Raw genomic sequence first — 20754 nt, 5'->3', positions numbered from 1 at the left:
GTATCCAATTTGCGTATTTTCAGAAACAAATCAAAACAAATGAAATCAATTCGATGAAGCAAATCTAATTTCATGCGTATTTCCTCGCTTTTTGCTGGACAATAAAAATTTCGGGCCTTTACCCCGCACTTTCTTTCTGCATAAAAATGAAACCCGAAACCGTAACTGAGAATCTATTATTATTGTTGTTGCTGTTGTTGCTGATGTTGTTTGAGTCAACAAATTGCGGCAAAAAGCAAAATACATACTTATTTACGAGTTGCTAGCTGAAATTCAAACAAACTGGCGCCAATTGTTTGAGCCATGTGGGCGTGACAGTCAGCTCATAAAAATTGAGCAAAAGAATCACATTTTGTTGCTAGCACGCAAATAACATAACTCGTCTCTGTATGCGTGTGTGTGTGATGTGATGCTCTGATTGAAGACGGGGCAACGTCTTGTTGAGTTGTGCCTGTCTATTAAATAACAACCAGATACAGATACAGATACAGATACAGATACAGATACAGATACAGATACAGATACAGATACAGATACAGATACAGATACAGATACAGATACAGATACAGATACAGATACAGATACAGATACAGATACAGATACAGATACAGATACAGATACAGATACAGATACAGATACAGATACAGATACAGATACAGATACAGATACAGATACAGATACAGATACAGATACAGATACAGATACAGATACAGATACAGATACAGATACAGATACAGATACAGATACAGATACAGATACAGATACAGATACAGATACAGATACAGATACAGATACAGATACAGATACAGATACAGATACAGATACAGATACAGATACAGATACAGATACAGATACAGATACAGATACAGATACAGATACAGATACAGATACAGAACTTTCAGTAACATTTACCCAATTGAATGGTTTAGCCACCCACTTATCGATATTAAGTATACGCAGGGAATTCATAAATGAAGCCACCCTGGGGCCTCTGTCATTAACATTTGAGGTGAACTGCGGCATACACGCCCCCGCTCGGCCACATTGTCGTTGATGTTTGCGCATTAATTTCGTATCATTAAACATTTGCCACGGCTATGATATTTACAAAATACAATTCCCCGGGCCGCTGCAGCACACTTCGCTAAAGGGCAGTCATTTAATTGGCAATACACGCTGAGGCAGCACACGGTCAGGTTGGGGGGCGCGGGCGGTGGCAAAAGCAGGGCAAATCAGGTGTGGTGTTGTAAGGTCTGCCTCTTCTCGGCTCGTCAAATTGAAATTTATGCACAACAGCAACTGGGAAATGTCCGAATTCCGTTTGTTTAGCTTAATGACGGTTATTACACAGCTAGATTAATTATAGCACTTGGTCCTGCTGTTGTGTTGTGGTTGATATTGTTAATGATAGTAGTGCTGTGTGCCCATTGAGAGCTATTAGCCTGATTAAATGTGCGACTGGAGCAGGGGATGCGTCTCTAATTTGGCTAAATTGAATTAAAAGCAATGCAGATAATTTCTAGATTGCTCGCTTGGATTTCCTGGTTTCCTTCAATATGAGATAGAAAAGATATTTCCCAAAAATAGCTGAACTAATATATACAAATAGAGAATTGATTATTACATTTAATAAATCTTGAAATTCTTGAATTTGTAGATAAAATATAATATATAATACTTTATTATAGACTTAATAAAACGTGGGTATATAAATTAATTTAATATTTATATTATTTATTCGCCAAGGGTAATAATTGTAGTGTGTCTTGGTTTTTATTTAGAATAAGTCTTTTCTAAAATGCTCAAATATTTATATATATATTTTAGAGGTAATAAACAACATCTTTAAATATTATCTGATATATATTTTTATTTATATTATATTAAAAAATACAAAAAAGCAGTTTGTCAGAAGTGGGATTCGAACCCACGCCCTCAGAGAGGACCAGAATGCTTAGCAAGCTTCGCTTAAGTCTGGCACCTTAGACCGCTCGGTCATCCTGACAAGTTGGCAGTGGGGTCAGAAAGTAGCCTGATGTAGTTATTATAGCTTCGATTTTTGTGTAAACTATTTCCTCTGTTCAAATCAAATCAGTTCAAGCGCCAACTGCTTAGCACAACATTATGCGAATCTGCTTACACCTCTGCATGATTCAGGCCGTGTTCATCACTTTGTCAGTTGACAGTTGTGTCTGCGTCTGGGACCTCGCTGAGGCGCTGTCAAAGTTGCAACACGATATTCCAGACAATCGTTTAATTATGCAGAACAAACATCGAGCAACTGCTCGCTGAGAATCCCCATTGTAATAGCGAGTCAGCAGAGGGGAGGGAGATCAAGAGAGAGAGAGAGAGAAAAGTTAACTTGAAGTGAACTTTTCATGGTGCATGTCCCAAGGCACTGACTCTGGCTCTGGCTTGGGCGTAGTCAAAGTAACAAAGAGAAAAGGTAAATAACACTTGGGCCAGTCGCCAGACGCATGCCCTCATCCCTCATCCCGCAAGCCTCACGCCGCCTGCCACATGCCAGCGACTGCAGACGCTTGGCAAAGTTTTCCGCCTCAGATTTATTTCAGCAGCTGCCGCAGGTGCTGCAACAACCGAGACTTTAAGCCAAGATGTAAACGCTAAGCGGGCGCAGTGCATGCAACAAGAACAACAATGCCAACAACAGTTGCCGCACCACCAAATGGTGTCAGTCAGCTGCAGTTGCACCAGCTCCATCAAGCGGAGAGCGGGAATTATCTGCCAAGTATTTTGCCAAAGTGCTTGCAAATATTTTACAGAGTAATATGAAAAAGTAGGACTTGATTTACTCAGACTCTGCATTAACTTAAGATTCTTTACTGTTATTACTGCCAGCTGCAGGTGACAGCAGCCTGACATTGAAGCACCAACTTGAGATTCGCTGAAAGCCACAAGAGGAAATCTACAATCTCTTCAAGACCTTGTCTATGCAACAGGTCTAATTAACTGGAAAACTATTGAAACACATTTGCATTGCATTACACAAGCATACATGTATAACTGTAAATATATTATTTATGCAATTCCTGGTTCAGGCTTCAATTTATTTAAGTGCACATATCACGCTCTCTTTTGGCATTCATTTGCATGCAATTTGAAAGCGACACTTTGTTGCTGCTTCATAAATTATGCTCTTTGTCAACCGACAGACACTTGCACACGATTCATCTCTCATTCTCTTTCTCTCTCTCTCTCTCTGTCTCTCTCACTCTGTTGTCCTTGGCTGATTTGATACGTCGCAAAAAAAATCCACGTTTAATCAGCCAGCTGTCAACAATTTTTTATACCATGAATCCATTGAAAATGTGAAATCAGGGAATAATGGTTCCCTTTAAATGTATGTAGCAAACAGAAGAAGGCGTGGCAAAAGTCATAAATTATTTATCGAGGTGATAAACTGATTCGATTTAGCGCTGTGCTTCTGTCTGTTTGTTTGTGTGAATGCTTCGCCCTCATCTCCATATTTTATACATTTTTGACTTTACTTGTATTTTGTATACCATTCTCAAATTCACCCACTTACATCTCTATTTGATTATCTTATTCGGGCGCTTTACGAATGTCCAACTGCAAGAGTAAATCTTCAACAACTAAGTTTGTGTATGTGCGTGTGCATTCGAATGATTGTAATATCAGTTCTGCGAAGGGCTTAGGGGATCTCATCGTCGATCACTCTCGAGAAGAGCTGTCTTATTTGTCTTTTTAGTTGTTGTTGCTCTTACCCGCTCGCCAGTTTCTATCAAAATCTCATTAGCTGCATGCATTATGTGGCATTCGCTGGTTGTTTATGTGTCTCTGCTTATGTGTGTGTGTATGTGTATGTGACCCTATGTATGCCGTTTCGCATTCAGCTGTGTATTTGTGCAACCGAAAGGCGCAGCCAAACAGCTGTCTCACACAACAAATTTTTGTAATTAGCTCACCTGCCTTGTAATTTTTGTACACAGACACACACACATGGATACATGCACGCACACTCGCTCAAATATACACCCAATTTCGCGTTTAATTACAGCCTCTGCTGTAACAGCCTGCCTGGTGCGCCTGTTCTGTTGCCCATGAAATTGAATTTTACGTGCTGTTGTGCAAACTTTTTGGCTAATTATTGTTGTTTTCGTACTTTTGGCCCTTGTTATTTGGTTTTCATCGAAAATAATTACGCGTCAACATAAACTAAGGATATTCGATATAATTGTTAGCTGAAAATATTTTAAGAAGCGCGTATACAACAATTTCAATATAAAATGTATTATTATGCAAACTAGGTTTTTCAGTAAATAAGCCAGAATAAAATGATGGAGATACGATAATGAGATGCAAAACTGGCAAAGTAAAAATACCATTATAGTATTTTTTATTTGCAAAATATTATATTAAAATGTAGCATACTTTTCGGGGCAATTTAATTATGTACTTGAAGCACTACACAGTAAGATGCAAATTTTAGATTTTAGTTCAGCTAATCTCTTGAATTACTATAAACAAATTTGGAAAGTATAATGTATATTGTTGTATCAGCATTCTAGCGCTTTTAACAGATCAATAGAAAGCGCTTTCCATTAGCTGTAACTCATTTTTGTTGGTTGATGTCATTATTTGATTTGAAGGCTTTAGCCCTGAATAAGCTATTAGCTGCAATGAAATTTACATGCAAATGTCTGTTAAGTGTCCAAAGGGCGTTAGTGCCTCCTCCTGTTACTCTTACTCCTCCTGCTGCTGCTCCTGCTGCCGCCACTCGGCTATTTGCAGGACACAAAACACGTGCTGCGGCGCCTCTCATGCTACGTGTGTATCTGTAACGGTATTTTTATTATGCGCAACGAAATTAAAAATTAAAATTTGCTGTTGGCCTGTGGGAAATGCTGATGCTGATGTTGATGCTGATGCTGATGCTGCTGCTGATCCGCTCTGCGCGCCTGACGCTTAACTACAGCAAACGGGAACAACAGGAACAACAGGAACAACAAGGGCAGGCAGAGGAACAATGGCTGGCTAAGAGGCTGCGGTATACCCTTGAGCTCGGCGCAATTTGCGAGCCGCAAAATGCCTAAGGTAATCACTTGCCACAAATTGTTGTAGCTGCTGTGTTTGCTGGCTCCCCATCTAAATTCAAGTTCAACTCGAATTGCTTCTTTAACTTTCTCGTATTATTATTGTGCATTATACGGGAAATTGACAAAGAAACTTTTTGGCTGGAAAATAGCAAAGAAAACAAATGGGAAAAGGGCAGCGCACTGTGGAAATTCGCGCGAATGCCACTTGAGAATTTAATAAAAATACAAAAAAAAAAAAAAAACCAAAGAGAGAGAGAAAGTGAGCAAGAGAGGAAATAAAAAGCAGGCATAGCCAGAGGAAGCGAGGGAGCTGGAGACAGCAGAACGAATGGCAACTGGAATTGTTGTGCACAAGTGCCGGTTAAATATTTTAGGCAAATGCCAGGGCCTCGCATTCACGCCCACGCCCACTTTTCATCGGCCCCTACCCATCGCAGGAGCGAGCGACTTGGCAGGGCAAAAATAAATCAGCTGGGGCGTAGGCACTTGAGTTGATTTATGGAGCAACGGCAACAGCAACGGCAACGGTAACGGCAGCGACTACGTTAGGCAGGTAAGGACATTTCCAGTGACAGTATTTCCGTATTGCATAATACAAAACCAAAATGCTCGAGCCACTCCAGAGAGAGTCGGCTTGGGGCGACAGCAATTGACAGCAGCCAGCCAGCCAGCTAGCCAGGCAACAGGCAACGGGCAACGGGCAACAGGCAGGAGGCAGGAGGCAGCAGGCAACCAGGCAACAGAATCCAGAGCGAAGGTTTTAAATTGTTTTGAAGTCTGAAACTGGCAAAGCAAAGCCTGAAAAATGTTACCGCCCTCGCCTCTTCTTCTATCTATCCGACAGTTGCAGTTCATCAGTCAGTTTGTCAGTTAGTCCGCGTAACACTTTGTCAATTGAAGCTCGTGTAACGCAAATTGCGTCTAAATCTGCAAAAATGATAAGACATATTCGTAGCACCCGCAAGCCTGCCACCTCTCTCACCTGATACCTTTGCCCTTACGCGCTGTCCGCATTTTAATTACAAAAGCCATTCAGAAGCGAAATTAATTCGCAGCAGAGCGCCTTAGGTGGCTTAGCTAAGCTCACAGGCAGCCGTCGTCACGTGGCTGAGAACTGAAACTGCACAGGAAAAAATCAATTAAAATGAAGCCTATAGAAGAAGTAATACCCTACAATAAATACACATATAAATATGCTAAGCAATACGAACAAAAAAGGGAAAACATTGGAAATAGAACATAAAATGATATCAAAGTAAAACTTTGTATATTTCCTTGGTAATCGTAAAGTATTTATTTATTTAAGTATAAAATTCATTTTTAATAAAAAACATATATAATATTTGCTCTCTTATTTCACAAGTTTTAGGATCGTCATTTTCATCCATATACTCGACAGCCCAGGTAGGGTATTGAAAATATTTATGACTGCAATTAAAGTTGAATGTTTGTTCGGGACGCCAAGCAGCAGTCAACACATTTTCGGTGGCAGACAAAACAAATATAATTAAAACAGGTGAGATAATGGCCAGGATCATAAAAAGTCTATTAAATTGATAAAAATTAGAGCAGCTGTTTGCCAGAGCTGACAGCTCCAGTCCCAGCGATTGGCAGGGCGCCAAAGGAGTTGAGCAGCAACAGAAGAAGCAGAGCAGCAGAAAAAAAATTTCATTTGGCTAATGTGTTGCATGTCACATCAACGTCGTGCGCAGTGTAACAAGCGCATGTGAAAATCCCAAACAAGCTGCAGCTGCAGCTGTCCAGGATGCAAGGACTCGAGTAGACAACAACAGCCAGCATTAAGGATGAGCTGTGTGTGGCTGTGGCTGTCTCCTAGCTGCAGCTTCTGTTGGGCTGTTGTCACTGCAACATGCGTCCTCTCCATCTGCAGCCTCCCTCACTGTTGCCAGCCATGCATCTTCGTCATTTCACAACACTTGTCAGCTTGCCTGTGCTATGCAAAATGGCTGCCCAGCCCCAGGACCCAGCTCCCAGTTTCCAGCTCCCAGCTCAGCTCCAAAAGCCCTTAATGCTTGCTGTGTTTGTTGCTTCTATTATGAATGAATGCAGCATTTGCACTCTACGAATTTAAGGCTAATTATATAGCTGCTATTTATATTATTTCAATGTTGTGAAGATATTTATATATAAATATTAATTGAAGACAAAATGAATAATATTTTTAATATTTTTTAACATTGAAAGTAAATTAAAGAAATAAATCTTTAATATATACATATATATTCATTCAGAGGCATCTATTTTATTTATTTTTTTAGAAGCAATTGATTTTGCAAATATCAATTATTTATTTTGCAACCCTTACCAATTTCTGAATCTGAATCTGCTTCCACTGCAGCGCTCCTCTCCTGCTAACAAATATGAAATCGAATCTAAAAGTTTCAGCTTTCGCACGCACTTGAATCAATTAAAAGTTTATATATATCTATTATAGATAGGATATTACAACTAAAACAATTTGTAATACATGCTCGCTGGACATGTATGTGTGTGTGTGTGTGTGTTTGTCTTGGAGTATGAACTGAAATTGAACCTCAATTTCGGTGCTAGCTTGCAGGTGGTAACCAAAACCAACCAATTGAAAGCCCAAAGCATAAAAAAAGAAAAGGAGAGGAAAAACTGACCACATCAACCAGCATCGCTAGCACCAGCAGCACCATCGCCAACACCACCGCAGCCAGTGCAGCAACAACAACTGAGCCTCTTGAAGCACGTGCACATATTTCTGGCAGCAGCCTGTGCGATGCCCCCTGGCCAGAGGTTCAATTGGAGCTGCTCGTTTGCTGGCTTTTCGCCTGGCTGGCAAATTCATGGGCACTTAAATACTATAAAATAGACCGGGCGCTCGGCACTGAAATCCAAAAGTTGTGCCAAAACTTTGCCCTAGCTCTCGCTGTTTCTCTTGTCTCTTGCACACACACACATACACACCCGAGCACCTTGTGCGCTTTTATGGTTCATCATTTTTTTGGGTCGGTAATAAAAAGCATCAAAGTTAAAAGTTGCACCTTTTCCTTCATTTTTTTCCTCAATTTTTGTTTTCCTGTGTAGCGAGCGGTAAATCAGTTTTTATTATGCATAAATTAAAAATGTTCAATTAAAAGGGTTTGCAGTGGTGCCCCTTTAGGGCTTAAGGCACTTTTTTCAGACACCATTTTGGCTGTTCTATGAGCAACATAAAGTTTTTAATTAACTATAGCGAATGTGCCAAACTGAAGAGTGAAAAAAACATTATTACAAAAATATCTACCAAAATAACAAACAAAATTCGATCATAATGAAGAGGGTTCGAGGCCCAACACATGTCGCATGCATAATAATTTGGAAATCGCATTTACGCTGAATATTTGCTTAGCGCTATATGTTTAAAAATGCAATTTTCCATATACATCTGGTATTAATTAAGCGCACGCGGCGTATACGCAATATTTGAAATGCAACTGCAAGTATTATGCACACAAGTGCATAGCAATTTAAAATGCATTTGCAGCACATAATTGTATTATTATTGTTAATAGTTAATGTGTTGATAATGAACGAGGGCTAAAAGCCAGCGATGCGTTTGGTTTTTCGATATATGAGTGGGCTGGCTGGGATTGAGATAATCTTCATCAGCTGATCTGAGTGAAAAAGAAATATATAGAAAAAACAAATTAGTTTTTAAATTTCAGCATAGATAATGAAAATATTTTTAGTCACTTGACTTTATACTTACTTTTAGCTAGTAAAACAGGGTATCTTTGGTTCGAGCATTCTCCGTTTGGGCACTCACTTGTGTTACTTATTTATTTATTTGTTGTGTTTATTTTTCTTTAATTGCCCATAAACAACAATTGAGTGCAACAATTGAAATACGCATGCAAAATATTTATTATTAATTTGTGGCTGTCAACCAGCTGCAGAAAATTATTGGAAAAATTCTGTTTTTATTTATTGTTTTTGCATGTATTTCTTTTGTTTTGTTTTTTATTTAATTGTGTTATTTTTCATTTGCTGCATTCTGTTTATTAAATGGCAAAATGTGTGAAGTATAAATATTGATGTTGTTTATTTATGAGCAAGCGCGTTTACTGCTATGTCGAACAGGATACGCGCTTTATTAATTCGCAATGTCATAAAAGCCAACAAATGCACAAAGTTCTCATGAATTGTTAACAGATTGTCGCCAATGAGCGAGCAAAAACTACAACAAATACACATACATACATTTAAATTAAAGAACTCGCCTGGCAAATTGAACTTAATATTGCCGAAGGATTCATTCAAATTGCGGCTCGATAACTATGCAAATTGCTAAATAATTGCGAGCTCTAAGGATACACAAATAGTGTAAATGAAATGTTTGTTTAAAATGCTATTCATTTATAAGCTTAAAAATTATGTTGAAATGTGTTTTTTTACTATAAAAATGTAAGAATAGAATGTATGAAAAAAATCTAAAAAAAAAATCTCAAAATAATTTCATTTGAAAAAAGTGTTAATTGAAAACTTATGGATTTTTTTTTTTTTTCAGAACGTGCCTGAAAATCTTACAGAAATGACATATCACAAATAAAGTTTTAAACAGAGTTTTCTTATCCCAAATTTGAGGATTTCTGTATGGCAATCAATGAGCTCGGTTAATGCAAGAAGTGTGTTTCGGACAGTTCTTAGTTTCTTTATGCTATTCCAAAGTGCAAAGCCAAAACTCAAGTAGCTTCAAATAGTTGGGACATTTTTATGACAGCAAAAATCGAAAAACTGAATGCTGAAAAGCAAAGCGCGTCAGTAAAACGCATTTCCCGAGGCGATAAAAATCAATTTTCCCATCCAGACACGCAAACAGCAGCAATGACAGCGCCGACTGACTGGGAGACTCTGAAAGGGAGAATGATTGAGAGCAGAGGGAATTGGAAGGGGTATGAGAAATTAAGAGACACATGCCAAGACGCATGCAACGTGCAGCGAGGCACAAGCGACGACAGCGACACAACTACTGAACGAGAAGAAAAGAGTGCGATAGAGAGAGGGAGAGGGAGAAGGAGGTGGTACGGGTGGGGGAACCAAACATGAGGAGCTGCAGCACGGGAGATGGAATGCAATGCAAATAGCTTTAAATGCATTTGACGATGCCGTGATTTGATTTCAATATCTCAGCGTCTCGTCTCGCCTCCCTCGGCGTCGTGTTGACTTTCAATTTCTGTGTGCGCGCACTTTTCTGATTATAATTCCAGTGTTGACAAAGTTTTCGCCATTGTTGTTGTTGTTGTTGTTGAACATTTGTCGCTGCATTTTTGTATTTTGGCTTCACTCCTTTTGTAGTTGTTTGTTGAATTTCAATTTGAAGCTGGCTGGAATTGAGGTATTGCTGCTGGGGGACTTTGCCATGCGATTGCGCGTGTGTCCTTGAGAGCTAACTGCAAAGCCTTCAGCGTGATTGCTGTCTGGGGAAGGCGTTTAGCTGATTGCAGCGCCGACCAATGAGGCGTATGCGTAATAATGCAGACTTGCATAGAAATCAATTCATTTTATCTATAAGTAAATAAATCAGCGAATGCATAATGTGATAGCTGGCAGTGATAGAGAGAGAGAGAGAGAGATAGAGTGGGAAAGATAAAGAAGGAAAAAAATCTGCAATCGATCATTGTTTGCTTGGGATTGCTGTCAGTGAGAAGAAGAAAGGGAAAATGCTCATTGCTTGCGTTAAGCACTATAGACTAAAGTCTAAACAACGTTATGCATTCGTGATGTTGCCGCGATTCGGAACAGTGCCACTTATCAGATTGCGGCCAGCTGCAAGTGTTATTTGAAACAACAGCTCAATGTGTGTTTGTCAGCCCAAGAATGTGGCACAGCAAACGTTGGCTGACAGCTCGAAATGGCAAGAAGGAAGAAAGTGACGCCACCTAGTTAATTTTCGCCAGTGCAGGCAATAAAGCAGCTCAGGCAGCGTCACGTGCGCATTTAAGTTGCAAGTTACAATGACAACTTGCTGCACACACACACACACACACACACACACACACAGTTAGTTAGCGCATGTCAGCGTAAATTGAACACACAACGAAACCTGACGCCGCATACAAACTAAGCCGAGTTGTACAACTGACAGAGCGAGAGAGAGAGAGAGAGAGCGCAGAGACGGAGCAGCTACACTGCGAGAAACAGTTCATTCTATCTCCCTATCCGCCTCCCCCTCCCCCTCACCTTTACTCCTGCTGCTGCAATCTCTCTTCCGTTCACGTCTAGCTCATTTTGTGGTATATTTCTGAGCGCGAGTGCAATAAAAAGATGCACCTGGACGAATACAGAGGCAGTCACTGGCAGTTTTTCTCTTCTCTTCTTTTTTTTTTTTTTCTTTCTGGCACACGCAGCATAACTGGCTTTGAAGCGGGCAGAGACTGCGCTGCATAATCAGAAGCGCGACTGTGGCAGAGGCGACAACGACAACAACAACAACTGCAACAGCAGCAATAGGAACTGTGACAACAAGCACACCAACAACAATAACAACAACTACAGCAACACTGACAACATTTATCATATGAAACGCACGTGCCAAGCGTTTGCCAGCGTTGTTTCCGTGCCGGCACGAGCTGCCTGCTCGATAAGTCAGCCCGACGACGAGCTATACATATAGAGCGAGGGTAGGCTAAAAACTTTTAACTTCTACTCTACTACTATATATGTATGTATGTATATCTATAGAGTCTACTCTCTAGGAAAACTATGTCAAAACACAGCTCTATAAGCTAACAAAAGTCTCTCAACTCAATATCTCTCTCACTCTCTCTCTCTCCCTCCTTGTTATTCATGGGCATACCAGTATTATATTTGCTGAAGCTGTTGCATTTGCTGCTGCTGCATAATTAGATCGGCTAACGTTGCTGTGTGACAAGAGTGGTGTTTGGCCTGGGTCATGAGTAGCGCTTGGATGGAGGCATAATTCAAATATGCTCAAGCGCTTCTTAAGCCGCTTTGGCAGAGTGCCTAGTCTAATTTAGTTTTGCTGGCTATTGACTGATTGTGCAAATAGTCCCAGACACACACACATACACACATATATATGTCTATGATTGGTGGCAACAGCAGACGGTGGTAAGTAAACGTTGCATAAACTTTGACGCAGACACAAATTGCATTCTGCTGTCAGGAAAGTTTCTGCACCTTACAACCAAATGCCAGCCAAGTGTTACATTGTTATTGTTGTTGTTGTTGTTGTTTGAGCTGCTTAAGTGCCATGCATTGAGTTGTTTTCCCAGCACCCAACGACCCTTTTCACCCAGTCCAGCCCTCTCTTTGGTGCACTTGAGAAAATCGAAGCCCTGGGCGCATTGTTTTTGCAGCCGCACTTCAACTTGAAAATGTTTTGATAAACTAGCTGGCTATGCAAAGCAGCAAATGCAGCCAAATAGCAAACTGCAAGCACGCAAAAAAGATAAGCGAGCTGAAAATCAACTGAGGGTAAACACAAGACGAACTTTAAGCCAAATGCAGCAGCAACACAGAGCGAACAGTTGTCAAAATGCTTGAGAAACAAAAACAATCCACCAGCACGAAAAGACAACTCGAGAAAAGAAAGAAAAGACAAGAATTGAGTATAGTGAGAATAGTGAGGAAAACTAAATACACTTGCTTATAAAGCACATACTAAATAGTTCATAATAGAAGTAAGCAAATAGTAAATTATTTTCGATTTTTCCTGTTTTAATAGATTTATACATTTACAATTTTCCTATAAGTATATGTCATTATAATAACTTTAAGTTGACAATTTTCTCTTCCACTTCAAGTCTCGAATTCCTTAAAAGAAGCGCAAAGCCCAAGTGCTCAAATATACCCAATATATAGCAGCGTAAAATCAACAAAGAAACTGAATTGGAAAAACTTGTGCCACTTGAAAAACAACAACAACAACAACAACAACAACAGCTGTTTCTACTTCAAGCAGCAGCAAAAAGCAAGCGCAATAAAATTGGTAAAACAATTGTCAATGCGTCAATTTAAATGGATTTAGTTTCGAAAGGGACAACAAACGCGAATCAACAAATACGAAAGCAGGCAAAGAGAAAGCCTTGAGAAACTTGCCAAGGAAAAGTGCTCGAGTTTGTTCTATGGAAGGGGAACAGAGTCAGTCAGTCGTCGAGCTAATCAAGCAGCAACAACTCGAAAAGTGAGTCCCACATTTGGAGAGGAAGCAAACTGTGTACGGAAATTCGACTCACGATGAAGCTGCTTTGGCTGAGCATTTGGCTGCTGAGCCACAGTGCGGGTAAGTGGTGCGAGGGTGGTGCTGGCGGTGTTGTTGGCGTGGAAATCAGCTCAATTTGTTGTCCACAGTGATGCAAATAAATGGGTATTGCCTCAGGCAGTCGCTGCCCATGGAGAATGGTGCCGCACGCCACATGTGGCGCGCCACGGGCTGGCCGGCGGACACAGGCAGCTGTGCTGGGCCAGCAGCTCTGCTGCGGTCAGCCACTGACGGCGATGGGGCAGCAGCTGCAGGCCTTGCCACGCCCAATGCCACAGCCACAGGCAAAGCCACAGCAGCATCAGTTCAAGCTGTGAGCCTGGCCAATTATGTCTACCAATGCGCCAGCAAGCGTGCGCCAAATCTCTCGCCTGATTTGACATCAGCTTCGAGCCTTCTACGTCCCTACCAGTTGGAGCGGCAACAGTTGACGTTGCCGGCGATTGCAATGAACCTGAACCCGGCCAATCTCTGGCCTGACAATTAGCGGAAAATGCAGGCGACACTAGCTGAAAACTCTTATTATATTTTTTATTGCATTTATTTTGTTATGAATTGAAAAGCCGTTGTACGTTTAGTAATAAATACAGCCAATATTTAGCCGTAAAAAAGCTAAAAAATAAATTTGCTTGTCACTGTTTAGATAATTTTTCTGTATATGAGACAGATTTGAATTATTATTTAAATGTTGTTTTTCTGCATTTATTAATTTATTTTTTATGTGAGTACGATATGATATGTCTAGAGAATGCTTTCTAAGGTTTCACTATAATTTGAACAAAAACCAAGAATATTGTAAACTAGCCCATGAGCAACTGCACTTGAGTCTTGAGGCAACTTTTAGATGAAGTTTGATATAAAGTTGAGAGCACCAACAACAATAAAGAGGAGCCCATAAAAGACTTGAGTTGAGAGAAACAGACAGAGAGAGAGAGAGAGAGAGAGAGAGAGAGAGATAGGGAAAATGAGTAAGGCAAGTTATATTCAAGGTATTTTTAGTTTATTTGTGTACTTAGTTTAACAAGACTTTCGCAAGGTTCTTCGAGGAAACGCATTTGATAGCAAATATGCTTATTTGTATATCAATCAAATTTGATTAATGTATACATGTATGTATTATTGTAGTGCAACACAAATTGTCGCAGCACACACAGCTGCAGCTTCTGAAATAGTCGAATATACTAATTCTAATTATGCTACAGCAACATATTTACTCTCAGCAAAGCCGGATGTATGAACATTTCTAAGGAGAGCCGCAAATTAGCGCACTCCATTTACAGCTACAACTCCTTATCAGCTTGTGGGGCTAAGAGTATCTATACATTATTAAATAAGAATTTATATACATACATATATATGTACTTCCACATCAATTTCATGTGCCATCACCGTTAGTTTAAATTGTTTAAATAATTCATAAAATAAAGTTTAGCTCTGTTTAACCTCTCTGATCTGCCCATGAATATGTCACACTAATTACTATAGACACGAGCTGACGGCTACTTTCATATATGTTTTTAACGAATAGACCCATTTCATTAAGTAGCTAAAAATGGAATACAAATAGACGTAGGATAGAGCGTAGTATTGCAGTTAAAAGACTGCTATCTATCAGCTCTTTTTTTTCTGCTTCTAATTAGCTATTTTTCTCCTAATTGGGGAGTAACCTAAGCACGCGCAGCGCAAAGCCAGCAGACAGTGAAATGATTAGCTATCAGGCGGCGCTCTTGTCACTCTATACGTTTGTCGCATTCGCCAGGAGCAGAAGCAGGCATTGGCCCATTGGCGGGGCACGGCGACTGGCTATCATTAAATGGCGTGCATTAGGCTTAGTTAGTGCGAATTGCGAAATTTCATGACTGTTGACTGCATGCCGACCTGGCATACCTGTGCAGCTGCAGCTAGCTGAATCATAGCCGGCAATTGGAAAATAGTGGCACTGCTGTAATTTCAATGAGTGGCAGAAGCAGCGGCAGCCACGCCTATCTCCCATATCACCCCCTCAGCAATTTCGTTAATTTTCCAACTGCTTTGCGCGCATTTTCTGCACGCCTAAAGTTTTAATTAAGCCAAAGCCAAAGTGCTCTTAATGCGTGTGTATTCACACACACACACGCATACACTCACACATGCACATATGCATTGAAAGCAGAAATGTATGGCATTCATAGGAATAAGCTCCCTAGTTGCCTTTTTATTCATACAAAATACCAAGACAATTCCAAAAAATATAAAATAAAATATATGTGTTACAATATGGCGCAGTCACCTCTCTCGCTCTCTCTTTCACTCTTCTCGTCATCTATCCTACTCTTTTGGACTTTGTTAAGCCCAAATGTGTTTGGTCTCTCGTTGCGGTATTATTTTGTAGCCACGCGCCCGCCCCACATAATTTCAAAAAGAGCAACTGCCAGTTGCTCCTAATGCTAATGGTAATGCGCCTTGCTGCGGCTTGGCGTGTGTATTTCAAATGCCTGCGGCCCGGCAGTCGGGCTGATGGACAGACAGACAGACGGACAGGGTGGCGCATCTCTTATGTTTTATTAGCCACGTCTAATTGAAATATGCACGCGTGTGTGTGTGAGAGAGAGAGAGAGAGAGAGAGAGGGGGGGAGAGACAGGTCTGAAAAACTCACTCAATTAGCAGCGGCCTTTGCAGTGCCTATTTATGCACATAATTAAGTCAGCGAGTGTTAATTTTGATGTCCATTAGCAGCAACTCTTAACGCGAGCTCCAACACATTCTCCGGCAAGCATTGCCATGGCTGAGCTATGAATACTCTTTCCAATTTCCAGCTATGCCAGGCTAAGTCAGGCTCGAGCTAGGTCAGTAGAGTAATATATGTGTATGTAGTATATACAGAAGTACTTATATGTTATGTCTGTGTATACATATATGTATTTGTTTATTTATATATTTGATTCTCTTTTGCACAGTCAACACTTTGAAAACATGTGTATCGAGTTGTGTGTGGGTGTGTGTTTGTGTGTCTGTGTATCTATTATTTTATAGCACACATACTTCACCTGCATGCATACAAATTTTGCCTCTCTTAATTTTTCCCATGCAAAACATGTAATTTTTACAGCAAGCGTCTTCAATTTCATTGCAAAATAAATTGTGTAAAAGACAAATCGAACTGCTATGGGGTATGCTAGAGTAAAAGCTACTCTGTAGTTAAGATAATTATTAATTCATTTTGCTTAAGACTAGTGATTTTATTTAATAAATAAATAAATAATATCTATTATTTAATTTGAGGATAAAAACATGTCTCTTTTATGACTAATTAAATGACTAATTAAATTGCAGCAACTCATATATGATTTCTTTTTCTACTCTAAACATTACTCATTCGATTTTATAAAATTTCCAAAGGAAAAGTTTCTTATTAAATTTAGCAAACATTATATCTTTGTATAGCCAAAATTTGCATGCAACTCAACTGATGCAGACCGTTTTGAGAACTCTCAAAAAAAAAAAAAAAAAAAAAAAAAAAAAAAAAAAAAAAAACAACACAAACTTGTAAATTGTCTATTTTTCAACAGTTTATTTAGATTGTTTTCATAGCTGTGCGTACTTTGTTTGCTGGATAAATGTCTTTGCTGATTTTCAATTAAACTTGTAGATTGGAGTACGGAATGGATGGCAGAGCTAAGGTGAATCGTATTCGATGATATTTTTGTTGCTATTTTCATGTTTTCTGATGGCTTAAGAAAATTATTAAAAAAGTTTGGCCATGAGCAAGATTTATTTGCTTAATCCAAATAATGTCAAAAAGCCACAAAACAAGCGACAGGCGCATAAAACAACTTAGCAAATGAGCCCAGCATACACACACACACACACACACACACACATAGAGAGAGAAAAATGTTATTTATTGTTATTACGAAAATAAATAAGCAGCCAGGTCAGGGCGACAGCCACACCCCCTCAGAGATGCAGCACACAAAAATGTGGCAAAATAAAAGCGAAGAAATTAAACAACTGGACACACATACATACATATGAGCGCACAAATACACTCACACATAGCAAATGGCAGCCATTTTATATGCCATTACAGTGTAAATAAAGTATTGTTTATGTGTGCACTCGTCTGTGTGCATGTGTGTGTACGTGTGTGTGTGTGTGTGCCAGTTACATTTACTTAATAACCTGTATCAAAGTTGTACTTTTTATAGGTCAGCCAACAGCTGCGGGTGTGGTCAGACAGCCAAGCAGAAGCCAATGACATTACGACTATTGTGCCAAGTTCGAACTGAGCTGGAGCTGGAGCAGGAGCAGGAGCACGAGCTGGAGCAGGAGTTGGTCGGAGTAAGCCCAGAGGCCAACACTTTATCAACAGACGCTCAATACTCGTAAAACTGTCCTCAAATTATTTATAGACTTGATTTGGACACTGCACAGAGAGGCACAACGAATGAGCGAGACAGAGAGAGTGAGAGAGAGAGAGAGAGAGAGAGAAAGAGAAAGAACGACTACTATGGAAAAGTAACAAAAACTAATTACGACTTTCACTGAGCAGCATCACAGAAGCTCGAAGCAATTCGATATAACTGGCTTCATTTAGGTATAACACAATTATTGGAATATATAACCTACATACATATATATATATATATATGTGTATAACATATAACAAATGATAATAATGATTTGGAATTCGAGTTTATGTAAGTAAACAGAGAAAAATGTGTATATACATTTATATTAATATATATTTATATATAGTAGCAAAGTAAATAGTAAATATATGCTTTAATATATTTCATATATATTTACAAATATAATAAAAATTATTAATTAGATATACCCCTGTTCAAAATATATTAAAGTAGCATAATTTGTAAATATTTCGTATATATATTATTACTTCTTTTACCTATATATGTATATTTCATTTGTCGAGCGACCACTGTACTTTGAAAGGCTTTACTTTACAATACAGTGAACAAATCCCGAGCTTTTAATGAAATTGCTCTTAAAGTTGTGATAAATCTCTGGGGAAAGCCAAACAATGGAATCACATGCAGCATAGCAGAAATTAAATAATTAAATGAAAACGAACTAATTTATTTGCACTTTTATCTTGCCAAGTTCTTTACGCCATTCTGTTTAAGTAAATAAATCTTGGGCTAGCAATTGTTGCTATTGTTTTATTGATACTGAAAGGAGCTTGGGCCACTAAGGTAAGTTTAGTTTCAATTTGTTGGAAAGCCGATTAGAGTGGCACACGATTGATACACACATACACATACATATATACATATATATAAACTTGTTCAAGTAGCAATCAACAGTCATAAGTGTGCTATAAATGGTTTTTTATTATTTTCTTTTATCTATTGCTCAATTTTTTACGATAGAACGCTGCCCTCACGACCCTCTGGCGTTACTTCGTTCACTTAGCTTCGATTCGCAGCTCGCTGCCTTTTCCCTAACTCTTTTGTGTTGCTCTCGCTTGTCCCTCGTTTAATCCGTTTTAATTTTGTCTCGTGTTCTTTGAACTTTGCAGCTGTTGCATGTATGCTCTCCCTCTATCTAACATCCTCTCTCTCTGTCTTCTTGCGCTCTCGTCTCACATTCAATCACACAAGTTTCGTTGTCAGCAGCTTATCAGGCGCACACATACAAGCACACTCGAGCGGTCACACATACACTCACGCAGCTGTGCTTCGCTGTAGACCGCCTAAAAATAAGCTATGTTTGTTTTTCATTAGTTGTCGACTCGCTGAAGTATTGCTCTCCCATCAGCCGTATGGCCTCTGCTCCCTGCCGACCTCCCTCCCTCTGCCTCTCGCTTGTTCATTTGACTTGCTTACTTTATCTGCTGTTACACATACCCGGCTCGCGAGTGGACTTGCTAATGCCGGATATACAGGGTGTTCAAAAATCGATAAGCACAAAATTCATAATTCTTTAAGTAAAATAAATTCTTCAAATTATATTAGATATTCCTCGTGCATCTGCAACTAGCAATTATAATAATCTATTCAGAGCTCCAGTGATATATTAAAATCACGCTCGATACTCAATTATGGCAGCACATAACAATATATGTATGTATGTTGGTGCATTATTATATATGCGCTAGCATTTCTCTCGCTCTCTGAGCTCAGCAAGCAGCTGCTTGAGCTCTGATACGGCCTGTGGCATTAATTAAAATGCAAATATCTGTTTTCATTTAGATTGTAATGCTCGCCTTATGGCTGGTCGATGGCTAATTATGTGCGAGGGCGTGGCATGTTCGATAAGTTTATCGATTGCTGTGCCTGGCTAATGAAATCATTGGGCAAACGACGACGCGTCGTCTAAGGCTGAGCACGCAATGTGCTCAGCTAATATCAAGTATACGCCATGTGGCAAAACTCATTGACTTCTGGCCGCACGCACACTCAGGCGTTCGCTCGCTCACTCACACAAACGCACACGCACACGCACACACTTAACCAAAATGAAAATGTTTAGTCAACTGTAGCTGACCTCAGCCAACGCCAGTGGCGATTCCTGCTGCCCCCTCGTTCCACGTTACAACATGACATTGCAACAACAGCAACAACAACAACTGAAGAAACAACAAAAATGAAAAACTCTTATGACTGCTATTTTCAGAGCACTGCTTTAGCATCTGGCCCGAGCAATGGACAACGGTGCTCATGGAAATTTCATGGACATGTGGCAGCCTCATGCCCCAGCTCAGGTTTCCAGTTGTCTAACTGTCCGCAATTACTCACACTTGACCGAGGCCTCGACTGGATAACCTGCCGGAGCAGTGGCCATGGCAGAAGCTGTTGCTAGCTGAGCTCGGTCTGGGCTGGTCTGCTCAGCTCAGCTCAGTGAAAATTGTACTGTTAGCCGCTGGCAAATCGGCTAATCAGTTTTGCCCACAAAAGTATGCAATGGAAAAATAAAAATGTTTAATTAAACTGTTGAATTTTTCCTCTTACGTAAATTTAGTATTTTTTTAAGCATTTAAGTTTATTGACAAAGGGAAAATTTAAAAGCAACAGAGAAACTCGACAAACTGAGATATGATAAGATAAAAGAGTTAGACTCTGATTTGACGAAAATAAAATACTTTTACAATGAATAATTGCAAGGAGTAAGAATTTGATAGAGGTATTTAGTTAAATTAAGAAATGTACGGATATACATATATACAACTTGAAGATATTATTATTACTACTAAATTCAATCAAATTGTATCTTCTATCTTAAACTTATAAATCACTCATTGAGGGATCATTCCAACACAACTAAGATGAATGGAATCATTTTGTAAGTTTATTCAAAAAATAAAAAGTGTTAATTTATATCTTTAAATATATCACATTATATAAGAGAAGCTCATGGTACCCTAATTTTCAGTGCAGAAACTAATAAATCAAATGAAATTCTAATTAAATTCAGTATTGCTT

The 20754-nt window shown here is 39.4% G+C and overlaps 1 protein-coding gene, 1 long non-coding RNA gene and 1 other non-coding gene across 3 annotated transcripts in view; 2 read left to right on the top strand and 1 right to left on the bottom strand.

Annotated features, from left to right (window-relative positions):
* The window catches only part of LOC149092187 (uncharacterized), a 78119-nt gene extending 61259 nt beyond the window's left edge, over positions 1-16860 (top strand). The window contains exon 2 of the long non-coding RNA XR_016196796.1: positions 16796-16860. This is a non-coding gene — a long non-coding RNA (uncharacterized LOC149092187). The remainder of the gene's footprint in view (positions 1-16795) is intronic.
* TRNAL-UAA (transfer RNA leucine (anticodon UAA)) lies at positions 1907-2005 on the bottom strand. The gene is given in 2 exon segments: positions 1907-1951; positions 1968-2005. It is a non-coding gene; the product is annotated as a tRNA-Leu (tRNA).
* Positions 13152-13953, top strand: LOC108652038 (uncharacterized). The gene is made up of 2 exons (XM_018102052.3): positions 13152-13350; positions 13419-13953. Exons 1-2 carry the CDS (start codon positions 13305-13307, stop codon positions 13814-13816), a joined length of 444 nt encoding a protein of 147 aa, XP_017957541.1. The 5' UTR covers positions 13152-13304; the 3' UTR covers positions 13817-13953.
* Positions 16861-20754: the final 3894 nt, after the last annotated feature.

Source organism: Drosophila navojoa, chromosome 2, assembly GCF_054131105.1.
Source record: "Drosophila navojoa isolate 15081-1374.11 chromosome 2, UAZ_NAV_1.0, whole genome shotgun sequence".
Lineage (NCBI taxonomy): Eukaryota > Metazoa > Arthropoda > Insecta > Diptera > Drosophilidae > Drosophila > Drosophila navojoa.
This window is presented reverse-complemented; position numbering and strand designations above follow the sequence as displayed.

What these genes read in the sequence shown, in the direction of transcription:
- LOC108652038 (XM_018102052.3), top strand. Translation starts at nt 13,305, where the DNA reads ATGAAGCTGCTTTGGCTGAGCATTTGGCTGCTGAGCCACAGTGCGG. An exon ending in GCTGCTGAGCCACAGTGCGG is followed by an intron (nt 13,351 to 13,418) that starts GTAAGTGGTGCG and finishes TGTTGTCCACAG; the next exon opens with TGATGCAAATAAATGGGTAT.